At 45.6% G+C, this 16,284-nt stretch overlaps 1 protein-coding gene across 1 annotated transcript in view; it reads left to right on the top strand.

Moving 5' to 3' along the window:
• Window positions 1-620: 620 nt before the first annotated feature.
• The window catches only part of LOC137380630 (ornithine decarboxylase-like), a 49,186-nt gene continuing 33,522 nt past the window's right edge, over window positions 621-16,284 (top strand). The window contains exons 1-4 of the mRNA XM_068052759.1: window positions 621-698; window positions 1,587-1,757; window positions 3,092-3,136; window positions 3,320-3,499. Of these exons, the coding sequence (XP_067908860.1) occupies window positions 621-698; window positions 1,587-1,757; window positions 3,092-3,136; window positions 3,320-3,499 (474 nt within the window). The remainder of the gene's footprint in view (window positions 699-1,586; window positions 1,758-3,091; window positions 3,137-3,319; window positions 3,500-16,284) is intronic.

The raw sequence follows: 16,284 nt of genomic DNA, 5'->3' as shown, positions 1-16,284 counted from the left end.
AAAAAGCAGGATGGTGGCGGGGGGAGGGGGGGCCTAAAATGGAGCGGGAGGCTCGGGTAGCCTTTTCCAACCTGCTCCCACATCCGCCACCACTTTACGCAGGACGGTGGCAAAAAATGGGCTGCTCACCCCAGGCCAATCAGTTAACGGCCACTTAAGGGCCTTTGCCTGCCGCCATGGAGATTTTATCCTTGGCTGGTGGGCAGCCCAGGCCTGAGAAAAGCTGCCTGTTAAAAGTAGGTGGCTTTCTGATGGCCTGGGCGGGGGGGGCATCCTGATCAGGCACCCTGTGCCCGACAGAAGGCTGCCCCCGATGTCCCAACCACCCCCAATGCCCAACACGCGTCCCCGTCCCCCCAACCGACCACCCTTGCCTCGCCGGGACCCGACTGATTTGCCCCCGACGAGGCCCAAAAATATTACCTGTTCTCCCGGGCTCCCCGACATCCTCCATCTTCAACTGGGTTGCTGTCCCAGCAGTGGCCACCGCTCCCAGTGGCGCTCCTTGGACAGGGAGCTGCCGGCCCGCTGATTGGCTGGCAGCTCCATTAGGTGAGACTTCCTGCCTCAATGAGGTGGAAGTCCCGCTTCAGACCAATTAAAGGCCCAGGGACCGCAAAATGCGGTCCGGATCACCATGCCAGGCTGTGGGTTCACCACCTACTTTTCAGTCGGTGGACAGCTCCCATCTGCCGAGGGTAAAATTCTGGCCAAAATATTTGCTTAATGTCTCTGCCATTTCTTAAACCCTATTATAATTCCTCCTTTCCCTGCTTCTAAGGGGCACACATTTTTTTCACTATTCTTTTTTAACATTCTTATAGAAGCAATTATAATCTGTTTTTATATTTCTTGCTAGTTTACTTTCATATTCTAATTTCTCCCTCTTTATCAATTTTTTTAGTCATTCTTTGCTGGTTTCTAAAATTCTTCCAAACCTTGGGCTTACTACTCTTCTTGACAATATCATAAACTTCTATTAATCTAATAATATCCTTAATCCCTTTAGTTAGCCACAGATGGATCACTTTTCCCTTGGACTTTTTATTTCTCAATGGAATGTTTATTTGTTGAGAATTATGGAAAAATTATTTAAATGTTTGCCATTACTTATCTGAGATCAGACCTCAATCTAATTTCCCAATATACTTTAGCCAACTTGCCCCTCATACCCATGCAATTGGTTTTCTTTAAGTTTAATACTCTAGCTTCAGACATAAGTATATCCCTCTCAAACTCAATGAGAAATTCTACCATATTATGATCACTCTTCCCCAGATGATACCTTACTATGAGCTTACTAATAATCCCCAATTAATCCATTATAACTCTTTATTACTTCTTGCCATAATCAAGCAGATAACCACCATTACCTGGGTATTTGGTAAATGCAGAAATCTGTACAATAGGACTGAGAAACCTTTACAAAAGCTGCTGCCAAATCTCTTGTCAGAAACTGGTTGCATCATTTTTGTGTGTTTGCTATTACTGTAATGTGTATCATTGGACTGCTGTCAGTTTTGGACATGAGTCTATTCATTAGAGATCACTATGCAATTTCTTTTGAGAATACTTTTGCATTTAAGTTGCTTGGAAGAAGAGACGCAGAAGTGAGGGGAAGTCAGATTGACCAGGCACTGCAGAAGGTAGTTGGGAAACACCCACCCACAGAATATAAAGAATCTGCTATTCCTCTCTATACCCTCACCCAAGAGAAGTACATGAGGATGCTCTGCTTCACAATGGAAGCCATCAGCGTGCTACATACTGCTATCTGACCTACAAACCAACTCCAGCCTAACTGCTGCATGCCAATCGTTGTCAAGGTCACCACCATGCTGACTCATTCCAGGCATCTCCAGGAATTATTAGTAAACCAGATGGATTTGCACACATGTATCAGGCAGCTGACTCTTTGCCATAAGAGGAAGTTTTTCCGTTTCCCTGGATGTTGAGTGCCCAGAATCATCATGAAAGGGCTCTGCTGTTTTATTAAATGAAGGATTCTCTTGAGGACAAATTCAATCCATGTGGCTATAGGTGCTTCCTTCATCAATTTAGTTACTTGTGTCCAAAGAAAAGGCTATCAATTCTGTGACCATCAACAGTGCATCACACAATTCAGTGATCATTTTACTGGTGCTATTAGTCAGTGCACTCCATCACCACCCTTTAGGTACAAAGGCAATTATTTCGGCAGATCTTGGGAAGTCAAGCTTATTCTCACTACCTAGGCTCATGTCTGTCCCACACATCAATAGAGGACTGAAAAGGTTTGAGATGTGAGGGTTTGGGGTGATTGATTTGCAAGTTTTTTTGTTGATGTAGCACCATGTTTGAGCCAAGTGCTTGGTATCCATATTCCTTTCCTTCCATTCTGTGGGTGCCATTTATTCATGCCTAACTTTGCACTGTTCTTCAATTGAGAATATTTTGTGCATTTGCTACAGTCACATATGCGGAACAGCTTTCACTCTTTTCTACCTGCTGCAATGCATATAGCGCTGTAGCTCTGTAAGGAGGGTTTGTTTTACTCGAGAATTGGTTCCATTCTTGAGTGCCTCTTCATTCTGTTGAACCTCCAGGTGCTCTCCAGTGAAAGGGACTGTTTTCAGTGCTCTTCCAGCCATCTTCAAAATCAGCAGTCTATCTCCTGCTTTCACTTTAAGTGAGGCAACCCTTTAAGAGCTGCTGCACTCAGGATTCCCTGCCTTTGTCCATGCAAGAAATATGCAGAGAATATATTTAAAATATTTAAATTCATCCAGGCAAGTGTTGGGCTGCCATTTAGACAGTGTGAGTGTGCATAGGGGTGTTGGGCACATCGGCCTTTTTTTTCCTTTTGATTGGGAAATCATTCCTTAACAAAAAATCTTCTATGCCCAGGTAAACATCTGCAAAGACCTACTTCCTCTACACAGACTTCTATTACTGTAGCTGTGTATCTCAATGTATTCCAAATATCGGGTTCTGTCTGCAGTTATCTGCAGAATAATTCATGTCACCCAACCTATGGAAATAAAAAAGCAGGAAGTTATAAAGTACAAACCCAGAACAGATCACAGATCAATCCTGGAACCTTTTTGATCAGTGGTTCAGTTACAGATTGATTGAACAGCAAATTTACAAGCTGAGCCATGAAAGGAACATCTGGAATAATTTTAATAAAAGCACAAAAATGCTGAAATGAATAATGTTCCCATGTTATGTTTAATACTTTGCTTCTAAATTATTAAATTCTGTAAGAAGCCATTATTGTATGACACAAGAATACAGAATTAGTATATATAGAATATCTTGGTGATCGCCATGTCCTTTATTACAGGATAACACAGATGCCTTCTATGTTGCTGACCTGGGTGATCTTGTCAATCAGCACCTGCGATGGCAGAGGGCACTGTCTCGAGTGAAGCCTTTTTATGCTGTGAAATGCAACAGCAGCAAACCAGTGGTTCAAATTCTTGCTCAAATGGGAATTGGCTTTGACTGTGCTAGCAAGGTAGGATTTAGTGAAAATTGCTCTCAGAAAGCTCCAGAAATGTGTGCCTGTTAATGTTTCAATGCTGTATCTCTAAACTAAACTAAACTAAACTAAACTAAAATCCTTCCTGTGTTACATATGTGACAATGATTGACATATGTATGTACATTTATTTTGAAAGTTGTGGTCGTACAGTTACAGGGCTAGATTTTCCTCCAAGGTTGGATTGGTCTCGATTCCTCCAATTTCACCAGTAGCCACCACGGGCTAAATCTAGAGCATCTGCACACTACTCCAGCCTGAGCTGAGCTTCCCACCCCACATCCAGTCGAAGATATTTTTCTGCCACTTTTCTGCCAGAGAATTGCTTACACCTCTGTGCCCAGTGAATTCAATTTTTGATCCTGATCCTGGTTTTCAATCCCTCTTATGGTCTTGCTCTACCTTATCTGAGTGATCTCGAGTTCTACGACCCCACATGCACACTCAGTTCCTGATGATAAATTACTGCTTGTTCCCCCTTCTCTCTGCTCTATTACCCGCGGCTGTTCCTACCTTCTGAAATTCTGCCCGAACCCTTACAAACTTCCAGAAACAATTTTTTAACTAAAAATGTTCTTTGATTTTGGCCGCCGACTCCTCCTCCTTTACTCTCTTCCCTCTGATATTACCCTGCTCTTTCCAGCTCAGTGTCATATTTTCTTGTTAAATGCTCTTATCCTTTTTTATTACCTGAGGAAGTTATAGAAGTTATTCTCTGTTGAGTGAACAAATTTGCACCATTTACTTAGTGAACCAACAGAGGGGATTGAAAGAGTTAAAGGAACAATTGGATCAAGTTAATGCAGACCGTACAGCCTACTACTGGACTTGGATAATACCCAGGCTGGGGCTATGAAGTAATATTTGTGCCACATAAATGACAGTTAATGACCATCTCATACAAGAGAAAGTCCAGCCCAGCACCAACCTTTAACAGCACCACCACTGCTAAGTTCCCCACCATTTACATCTTTAGGGGTCCCAAGTAGCCAGAAGCATAATCAACAGTGTAGCTACAAGAGAAGGGCAGAGGTTGGTACTTCATGTCAAGTGGCTCACCCCTGCCACTCCAAACCCTTAACCACTAGAAACCTCAAGTCAGTAGGGTGATGGAATTCCTTTCACCTGGATGGTTGCAAGTATAACAATACTCAAGAAGTTTGACATTGTCCAGGACAAAGCAGTTTGTTTGTTTTCCCCGATACAGGATTAAAAAACCAACATAGCAAATTGGGTTAAAAAAAAGAAAAACAGAGAGTCAAGGTCAAGGGTGATTATTGGAGGAAGGAAGAAAATGATATTCCACAAAGATCAATGCTGGGACCACTGTTATTCATAATTTACATTAATGATTTGGACTTAGGAACAAGTAACTCAATATTAAAATTTGCAGATGATACAAAACTGGGGTGATAGTTAACACTGAGGAAGAATGTAAGATAATACAAGAAGAGATTAGAAAACTTGCAGACTGGGCAGTTAAGTGGCAAATGATCTTTAACACAGATAAATGTGAGATGTTGCACTGGGTACGAAAAATAAAATGATAAGAGTATAAGAAACAAGTGCAGGAGTAGGCTATTCGGCCCTTTGAGCCTAATCCACCATTCAATAAGATTGTTGTTGAAAATCTATCTCAACTCTACCTTCCCCATTATCCCCTTATTCCTTGTTTCCCTTAGTGTCCACAAATTTATCAATCTCTGTCTTGAATATACTCGTCTGAGCATCCACTGCCCTCTGGGTTAGAGAGAGCCAAAGATTTATAACCTTTTGAGTGAAGAAGTTACTTATCCCAGCCTGAAATAGCTGATACCTTATTTTGAGAAAATTACCCCTCTAATTCTAGATACCTCTAGTTCTGGACTTCTCAGCTAAGGGAAACATCCTCCCAGCATCTACCCTATCAAACCCCTTAAGAATTTTAATGGTTTCAACAAGATCAACTCTCATTCTTTTAAACTCTGGGGAACAGAGGGATAGCCTACTCAATAATATAAAAGCAAAATACTGCGGATGCTGGAAATCTGAAACAAAAACAAGAAATGCTGGATCCACTCAGCAGGTCTGGCAGCACCTGTGGAAAGAGAAGCAGAGCTAACGCCTCAGGTCAGTGACCCTTCCTCGGAACTCCTACTCAATAGCCTACTCAATCTCTCCTCATAGGACAATCCTCTCAGTCCAGGATTTGTGAAACTTTGTTGCACTCCATTTGAGGCAAGTGCATTCTCAGCTGATAATCAGTATTCCTCCAAGTTGAACACCACTTGGAAGAAGCGCTGAGGGTAGCAAGGGCACAGACAGTACACTGGGTGAGGGACTTCCCTGTCCATCACCAAGAGTGACTCAGTCGCACCACTCCTGACCAACCTGGCCGAGTCCTGAAGGATGTATCTGCCAGACTGGGCCTGTGGCAGATGGTGAGACAACCAACAAGAGGGAATAATCCACTTGACGTTGCCCTCACCAATCTACCTGTCGCAGATGCATCTGACACTGGAGATACCCTCCATCGTGTTGCGTAGCACTACCATTGTGCTAAATGGCATAGATTTAGAACAGATCTACCAGCTCAAAACTGGGCATCCATGAGGCACTGAGGCCATCAGCAGCAGCAATATTGTATTCAACCACAATCTGTAAGCTCATGGCCTGGCATATCCCTCACTTTACCATTACCAATAAGCCAGGGATTCAGCCTTGGTTTAATGTGAAGTGCAGGACAGCATGCCAGGAGCAGCACTAGAAATGCCTTAAAATGAGCTGCCAACGTGGTGAAGCTACAAAACAGAATTACATGCATGCTGAACAGCAGAAGCAGCATGTGAAAGAGACAGCAAAGCAATCCCATGACCAATGGATCAGATTAAAGCTCTGCAGTTCTGCCACATCCAGTCATGAATGGTGGTGGACAATTCAATGACTAACTGGAGGATAAGGCTCCACAAATATCCCCATCCTCAATGATGGTGGAGCCTAACACTTCAGTGCAAAAAACAACCCTGAAACATTGGCAACCATCTTCAGCCAGAAGTGCCAAATGGATGATCCATCTCGGCATCCTACTGACATCCCCAGCATCATAAATGCCAGTGTTCAGCCAATTACGAACATACAAATTACGATCAGGAGTAGGCCACTCGGCCCCGCCTGCTTCACGTTCAACAAGATCATGGGCTGATCTGATTGTAACCTCAACTCCACATTCCCGCTTATTCACAATAACTTTTCACCCCCTTGCTTAACAAGAATCTATCTACCTCTGATTTAAAAATATTCAGACTTTGCTTCCACTGCCTCTTGAGGACGAGAGTTCTAAAGACTCATGATCCTCTGAGAGAAAAAAAATTCTATTCGTCTCTGTCTTAAACGGCCGACCCTTATTTTTAAACAGTGGCCAATTCAATTCATTCCATCTGATATCAGGAAACGGCTGAAGGGACTGGATACTGCAAAGGCTATGGACACCAACAACACCCTGGAGGACAGGGTGTTAAATTTGAACAAAGGAAATTATGAAGGTATGAGGGGAAAATTGATTGAGGTGGATTGGGAAAATACATTAAATAGTATGACAGTACATAGGCAATGGATAGTCTTTAAAGAAATATTACATAGTTTACAGCAACTATACATTCCTTCAAGGCGCAAAAACCCCAAAATTAAAGGCAGTTAACTGTAGCTAACAAAAGAAGTTAAGGATTGTATAAGATGAAAAGAAAAGGCCTATAAAGTTGCCAGAAATAGTAGTAAACCTGAAGATTGGGAGGATTTAGAATGCAGCAAAGGAGGACGAAGAAACTGATAAGAAAGGTAGAATAGAATATGAATGTAAGCTAGCAAAAATATAGAAATGGACTGTAAAAGCTTCTACAGGTACGTAAAAAGGAAACGTTTGGCTAAGACAAATATGGGTCTATTGCAGGTAAAGTCAGGAGAATTTATAATGGGGAATAGGGAAATGGATTTTCAAAAGGCCTTTGATAAAGTCCCCCACAGGAGGTTGGTTCGCAAAATTAAAGCACATGGGATAGGACGTAATATACTGGCACGGATTCAGGATTGGTTAACAGGGAGAAGACAGAGAGTAGGAAAAAACGGGTCATTCTTGCATTGGCAGGCTGTGACTAGTGGGGTACCGCAGGGATCAGTGCATTGGCCCCAGCTGTTCACAATATATATCAATGATTTGGATGTGGGGACCAAATGTAATATTTCCAAGTTTGCGATTGACACAAAACTAGGTAGGAATGTGTGTTGTGAGAAAGATGCAAAGCGGCTTCAAGGGATTTGGACAGACTTAGTGAGTGGGCAAGAATGTGGCAGATGGAATATAATGTGGAAAAATGTAAGGTCATCCACTTTGGTAGGAGGAAGAGATGTGCAGAGTATTTCTTAAATGGTAAGAGATTAGAAAGTGTAGATGTACAAAGGGACCTGGGTGCCCTTGTCAATAAGTCACTGAATGCTAACATGAAGGTGCAGCAAGCAATTAAGAAGGCTAATGGTATGTTAACCTTTATCACAAGAGGACTTGAGTACAGGAGTAGTGAAGTCTTGCTTCAATTATATAGAGCCTTGGTTAGACCGCACCTGGAGTACTGTGTGCAGTTTTGGCCCCCTTACCTTAGGAAGGATATTATTGCCATAGAGAGAGTGTAACAAAGGTTCACCAGATTTGTTCCCGGGATGGCGGAACTGTCCTATGAAGAGAGATTGGGGAAACTGGGCCTGTGGTTTCTAGAGTTTCAAAGAATGAGTGGTGATCTCATTGAAACCTACAAAATACTTAAAGGGGCAGACAGGGTAGATGCAGCTAAGATGTTTCCCCTGGTTCGGGAGTCTAGAACCAGGGGACACAATTTCAAAATAAGGGGGAAGGCACTTAGGACAGAGATGAGGAGAAATTTCTTTACTCAGAAGGTTGTGAATCTTTTGAATTCTCTACCCCAGAGTGCCGTAGAAGCTCAGTCACTGAGTATGTTTAAAGCAGAGACTGACATATTTCTAAATACAAATGGCATAAGGGAATATGAAGATAATGTGGGAAAAAGGCGTTGAAATGGAAGATCAGCCATGATCTTATTGAATGGTGGAGCAGGCTCTATGGGCTGAATGGTCTACTTCTGCTCCTATGTTCCTATAACCAGCTGCATCCATAGCCAAGCTGTTCCAGTACAGCTACCACACTGGTATCTACCCAACAATGTGAAAAATTGCCCAGGTATGTCCTGTGCACAAAAAGCAGGACAAATCCAATATGGTTAATTACCACCCATCAGTCTACTCTCAGCAAAGTAATGGAAGATGTCGTCGACAGTGCTATCAAGCACCATTTACTCAGCAATAACCTGCTCACCGATGCTCTGTTTGGGATCTGCCAGGGCCACACAACTCCTAACATCATTCCAACCTTGGTTCAAACATGGACAAAAGAACTGAATTCAAGAGGTGCGATGAGAGTGATCGCCCTTGACATCAAGGCAGAATTTGACCAAGTGTGGTATCAAGGAGCCTAGCAAAATTGAAGTCAGTGGGAATCAAGGGGAAAGTTCTCCACAGGTTGGAGACATACCTAGCACAAAGGAAAATTATTGTGGTTGTTGGATGCCAATCATCTCAGTCCCAGGACATCGCTACAGGAGTTCCTCAGAGTACTGTCCTAGGCCTAATTATCTTCAGCTGCTTCATCAATGACCTTCCCTCCATCACAAGGTCAGAAGTGGGGATGTTTGCTGATGATTGCACAATGTTCAGTACCATTCGCGACTCTGTAAATACTGAAGCAATCTGTGCCTGCACACAGCAAGACCTGGACAACATTCAGGCTTGGGCTGATAAGTGGCAAATAACATTTGTGCCATAGAAGAGCCAGGTAATGACCATCTCCAAAAAGAGAGAATCTAACTATCTCCCTTTGACATTCAATGGCATTACCATCGCTGAATCCCCCACCATCAAAATCCTGGGTGTTACCATTGACCAGAGACTTAAATGGACCAGCCACGTAAATACTGTGGCTACAACAGCAGGTCAGAGATCAGGAATTCTGTGGCAAGTAACTCCCACAGACTCCCCAAAGCCTGTCCACCATTTACAAGGCACAAGTCAGGACTGTGATGACATTCTTTCCACCTGCCTGGATGAGTGTAGTTTCAAAAACACTTGGGAAGCTTGACACCATCCAGGACAAAGCAGCCCGCTTGATTGGCACCCAATTCACCACCTTAAACATTCACCTCCCTCCACCACCGGCGCAGTGGCAGCAGTGTGTACCATCTAGAAGATGCACTGCAGAAACTCACCAAAGCCTCTTTGACAGCACCTCCCAAACCCGTGACCTCTACCACCTAGAAAGACAAGCATTGCAGATAGATGGGAACACCACCACCTGCAAGTTCCCCTCCAAGCCGCACACCATCCTGACTTGGAACTTTATTGCTGTTCTTTCACTGTCGCTGGGGCAAAAACCTGGAACTCCCTTCCTAACAGCACTGTAGGTGTACCAACACCACTTGCACTGCAGCGGTTCAAGAAGGCAGCACCCCACCATCTTCTCAAGAGCAACTTAGGATGGGCAACAAATGCTGGCCTTGCCAGCGACATTCACATCCCATGGAGTAAGAAAAAAACAATTCATCCCTAGATAAGGATACCAAAACAGGACATAGTATTCCAAGTATTGTCTCACCAATACCCTATATTGTTACAGTAAGACTTTTTTACTCTAATACTCCAATCCCTTGAGAATAAATGTGAATGTACTATTTGATTTCCTAATTGTTTGCTACACATACATGTTAACATTCTGTAATTCGTGTACAAAGACAGACAGGTCCCTTTGAATACCAATATTTCCCTGTCTCTCACCTTTTAAACAAAAACCTCAATTTTTCTATTTTCTCACCAAAGTGGCTAATTTCTAATTTCTCCACATCATATTCCATCTTCCACCTTCTTGCCTATTCACTTAACCTATTTATATCCCTTTGCAGCCTCTTTGTGTTTTCCTACAGATTACTTTCCCACCTAGCCTTTCAGCATCAGTAAACTTAGATGTAATACACTCTGTCCCCTCATCTAAGTCATCGATGTAGATTATAAATAGCTGAGGTCCATGCATTGATCCAGTTTCGTATTTTCTAAGGTGTAGGTAGTAACAGTGTAGGTACTCAGTCCTATGTTCTTCAAGATGGCTCCTGGGCTGGAAGCTCCCTAGGAAGCTCCCTTGCTGTTCATCTCTATCCATGGCCATCTGCTCCCATCCCTAACGTTTTCTCCCCCAATCTGCCCTCTTAAACTGTTTAAATTCCCCTGGCTCTTTAAATCAGTTCATTTTAGCCCTATCTAAAGGCTAACAGTTAGTTTAGTGTATGTTACCTGGGCCCACTGCCCTCCCCCAGCCACACCTGCTCTTTGTTTTCTCAATGAAATTGATCCGGATGAAACTGACGAGCACAGCTGCCGATTCTTCAATCTCCGATCATGCTGTCTTCACCGCCCAGAGTGTCTGCAGCCACGGCGTGCGGTAAGTCCATTGAGGTGAAGAAGGAGCAGCGGGACCCGAGAGAAGTCCTGAGAAAAGGTGCCCCGAACACCCAAAAAATCCATGAACGGCCCCCCCGGCCGCAACTTCAAAGCGCCCGCGGGAGATGGCTCGGAGAGCATCTGCAGCGCACTGTCGGCAATGCTGCATACCTTTATTTAAACCACTGCAAAAAAAAAACCCTTAGCAAATCACCTCTAAGTCTGCCAAATGATGCTTCACCTCCCGAAGGACGTGGATGAGCTTTCCGGACGTCGATGGTGGGCACTGAGGAAATGGCTTATTACCTGCACCAGCTTCCCCCCCCCCTCCCCCCGCCCTTTACCCCACTTCCACCCCCCCCCCCCCACCGTCCCCTTCCCTGCTCCACCCTCTCAGCTCACCCCCTCACAACCCCGTCCCAGCCCGCACCCCCCTCGCACCATCTTCACCCCGCACCCCCTTCACCTGCACCCCCCCCACCCCCTCCCTCTACCCCTCCCCCTTGCATCCCCTCCTCCCACCGGCACCATCCTACACCTGTGTAGGGGCCCCAACAACCCCACTGCCTTGTGGGCGTCTCGGGAGAGACCAAGGCTAAGGGAGTAAACCCTAACAGATAATCCGGAGCGGAACCCCGTAGGCGGTCATGTGTCACCTTTGGCATGTTTCCGGCAGTTCCTGCAGGCATACTGGTGCCAAACGTCGTGTCCTGCACTCCTTTGTACCCCACCAGAAAGGCCGAGAGGGGGGTTTTGACGACTGGGCAACTCTCAACCTCCATAAATTTGCCCAGGCATGCGCCATGGAGATGTCACTCCATAGTTGCCTCACAGCGACTAAAACAACACGGAAGGCAGCAGTTACGGGTTATAAGTCCAGATAAATTGGCGTAGAAACTGGGCACCACGGGTTGCCTTTGTCGGTGGGAGAGGTCATTGCACCTCACTGGACAGCTACTGCCCGCCTCAAACCGGGCAGCCCCCGGTCAATAAGGTTCTGTCCCGCCACAGTCTGCCTGCTTCAATGGGTGCTTGGAGCTCAGGGTCATTGCCCGAAAGGTGGACTGATACACCGCACCAAACAACATGAAAAAAGGAAAGAAGGTACCAGCCCTTCGCTTTGCAAGCTGGAACGTCAGAACTATGTGTCCTGGCCTGTCGGAAGACCTTACACAAATCAACGATTCTCGGAAGACCGCCATCATTAACAACGAGCTCAGTAGATTCAATGTGGACATTGCAGCACTTCAGGAGACTCGCCTCCCCGCGAGTGGATCTCTTGCAGAGCAAGACGACACCTTCTTCTGGCAGGGCAGGGATCCTGAAGAACCAAGACAGCATGGAGTGGGCTTCGCCATCAGAAACTCCTTGCTCAGCATGATAGAGCCTCCCTCAAATGGCTCGGAACGCATACTGTCCATCCGGCTGCTCACCACCTCTGGTCCAGTACACCGACTCAGCATCTATGCTCCAACACTCTGCTCCCTACCAGAAGCTAAAGACCAGTTCTATGAACAACTCCATAACATCATTAGCAGCATCCCCAACACCGAACACCTATTCCTGCTGGGGGACTTTAATGCCAGGGTTGGGGCCGACCATGACTCATGGCCCTCCTGCCTTGGCCGCTATGGCGTTGGAAGGATGAATGAGAACGGGCAGAGACTGCTTGAGTTGTGTACCTATCATGACCTCTGCATCACCAACTCGTTCTTTCACACTAAACCCTGTCACCAGGTTTCATGGAGGCACCCAAGATCGCGTCATTGGCACCAGCTAGACCTCATTGTCACAAGGCGAGCCGCCTTAAACAGTGTTCAAATCACACGCAGCTTCCACAGTGCGGACTGCGACACCGACCACTCCCTGGTGTGCAGCAAGGTTAGACTCAGACCAAAGAAGTTGCATCATTCCAAGCAGAAGGGCCACCCGCGCATCAACACGAGCAGAATTTCTCACCCACAGCTGTTACAAAAATTTCTAAATTCACTTGTAACAGCGCTTCAAAACACTCCCACAGGGGATGCTGAGACCAAGTGGGCCCACATCAGAGACGCCATCGATGAGTCAGCTTTGACCACCTACGGCAAAAGTGCGAAGAGAAATGCAGACTGGTTTCAATCTCATAATGAAGAGCTGGAACCTGTCATAGCCGCTAAGCGCATTGCACTGTTGAACTACAAGAAAGCCCCCAGCGATTTAACATCCGCAGCACTTAAAGCAGCCAGAAGTACTGCACAAAGAACAGCTAGGCGTTGCGCAAACGACTACTGGCAACACCTATGCAGTCATATTCAGCTGGCCTCAGACACCGGAAACATCAGAGGAATGTATGATGGCATGAAGAGAGCTCTTGGGCCAACCATCAAGAAGATCGCCCCCCTCAAATCTAAATCGGGGGACATAATCACTGACCAACGCAAACAGATGGACCGCTGGGTTGAGCACTACGTAGAACTGTACTCCAGGGAGAATGCTGTCAATGAGAATGCCCTCAATGCAGCCCAGCCTCTACCAGTCATGGATGAGCTGGACATACAGCCAACCAAATCGGAACTCAGTGATGCCATTGATTCTCTAGACAGCGGAAAAGCCCCTGGGAAGGACAGCATTACCCCTGAAATAATCAAGAGTGCCAAGCCTGCTATACTCTCAGCACTACATGAACTGCTATGCCTGTGCTGGGACGAGGGAGCAGTACCCCAGGACATGCGCGATGCCAATATCATCACCCTCTATAAAAACAAAGGTGACCGCGATGACTGCAACAACTACCGTGGAATCTCCCTGCTCAGCATAGTGGGGAAAGTCTTTGCTCGAGTCGCTCTGAACAGGCTCCAGAAGCTGGCCGAGCGCGTCTACCCTGAGGCACAGTGTGGCTTTCGTGCAGAGAGATCGACCATTGACATGCTGTTCTCCCTTCGTCAGATACAGGAGAAATGCCGTGAACAACAGATGCCCCTCTACATTGCTTTCATTGATCTCACCAAAGCCTTTGACCTCGTCAGCAGACGTGGTCTCGTCAGACTACTAGAAAAGATTGGATGCCCACCAAAGCTACTAAGTATCATCACCTCATTCCATGACAATATGAAAGGCACAATTCAACATGGTGGCTCCTCATCAGAGCCCTTTCCTATCCTGAGTGGTGTGAAACAGGGCTGTGTTCTCGCACCCACACTTTTTGGGATTTTCTTCTCCCTGCTGCTTTCACATGCGTTCAAATCCTCTGAAGAAGGAATTTTCCTCCACACAAGATCAGGGGGCAGGTTGTTCAACCTTGCCCGTCTAAGAGCGAAGTCCAAAGTACGGAAAGTCCTCATCAGAGAACTCCTCTTTGCTGACGATGCTGCTTTAACATCTCACACTGAAGAGTGCCTGCAGAGTCTCATCGACAGGTTTGCGGCTGCCTGCAATGAATTTGGCCTAACCATCAGCCTCAAGAAAACGAACATCATGGGGCAGGACGTCAGAAATGCTCCATCCATCAATATTGGCGACCACGCTCTGAAAGTGGTTCAAGAGTTCACCTACCTAGGCTCAACTATCACCAGTAACCTGTCTCTAGATGCAGAAATCAACAAGCGCATGGGTAAGGCTTCCACTGCTATGTCCAGACTGGCCAAGAGAGTGTGGGAAAATGGCGCACTGACACGGAACACAAAAGTCCGAGTGTATCAGGCCTGTGTCCTCAGTACCTTGCTCTACGGCAGCGAGGCCTGGACAACGTATGCCAGCCAAGAGCGACGTCTCAATTCATTCCATCTTCGCTGCCTTCGGAGAATACTTGGCATCAGGTGGCAGGACTATTTCTCCAACACAGAAGTCCTTGAAGCGGCCAACACCCTCAGCTCATACACACTACTGAGTCAGCGGCGCTTGAGATGGCTTGGCCATGTGAGCCGCATGGAAGATGGCAGGATCCCCAAAGACACATTGTACAGCGAGCTCGCCACTAGTATCAGACCCACCGACCGTCCATGTCTCCGCTATAAAGACGTCTGCAAACGCGACATGAAATCGTGTGACATTGATCACAAGTCGTGGGAGTCAGTTGCCAGCATTCGCCAGAGCTGGCGGGCAGCCATAAAGACAGGGCTAAATTGTGGCGAGTCGAAGAGACTTAGTAGTTGGCAGGAAAAAAGACAGAGGCGCAAGGGGAGAGCCAACTGTGCAACAGCCCCGACAAACAAATTTCTCTGCAGCACCTGTGGAAGAGCCTGTCACTCCAGAATTGGCCTTTATAGCCACTCCAGGCGCTGCTTCACAAACCACTGACCACCTCCAGGCGCGTATCCATTGTCTCTCAAGATAAGGAGGCCCAAAAGAAAAGAAAGAAAAGGTAGTAACAGAGCACTTAGAAAATCATAATATGTTTGCGTAGAGTCAACATGGATTTATAAAGGGAAATCATGTTTGACAAATCTGTTAAGAGTTTTTGAGGTTTTTCCTAACAGGATATGTAAGAAGAAAGAAGTAGATGTAGTTTATTTGGATTTTCCAAAAGCCCCCATTAGTTACAGTCTGCCAACACAAAAATGATCCATTTATTCCTACTTTCCGTATTTTGTCCCTTAACCAATACTCAATCCATGCAAAGATATTACCCCCACTCCCATGAAACCTAATTTTTTGTAATAACTGTAAGATTACTTGATCCTTTCTTAGTGTGATCTGTTGTAAGACTTACAGGACTACAAGTAATATCCAAATTAAGCATGGGTTTTATTAGAACTGAATTGGAGCATATTGAAATATATACACAAATCCTTCATGAAGGGCAGGTCATGCTTGACAAATCTTTTGGAATTCTATGATGACATTACGAGCAAGGTGGACAATGGGGACCCAGTGGATGTGGTGTACCTAGATTTCCAAAAGGCCTTCGACAAGGTGCCGCACAAGAGGCTGCTGCATAAGATAAGGATGCATGGCGTCAGGGGTAAAGTATTAGCATGGATAGAGGATTGGTTGATGAACAGGAAGCAGAGAGTGGGGATAAATGAGTGCTATTCTGGTTGGCAATCAGTCACTAGTGGTGTGCCTCAGGGATCGGTGTTGGGACCGCAATTATTTACAATTTATATAGATGATTTGGAGTTGGGGACCACGTGTAGGGTGTCAAAGTTTGCAGATGACACTAAGATGAGTGGCAGAGCAAAGTGTGCAGATGACTGTGAAACTTTGCAGAGGAACATAGATACATTGAGTGAGTGGGCAAAGGTCTGGCAGAT

The sequence above is a fragment of the Heterodontus francisci genome, chromosome 2 (genome assembly GCF_036365525.1).
Source record: "Heterodontus francisci isolate sHetFra1 chromosome 2, sHetFra1.hap1, whole genome shotgun sequence".
NCBI classification, from domain to species: domain Eukaryota; kingdom Metazoa; phylum Chordata; class Chondrichthyes; order Heterodontiformes; family Heterodontidae; genus Heterodontus; species Heterodontus francisci.
The sequence above is the reverse complement of the archived record's forward strand: the minus strand, read 5'-3'. Positions and strand labels throughout refer to the sequence as shown.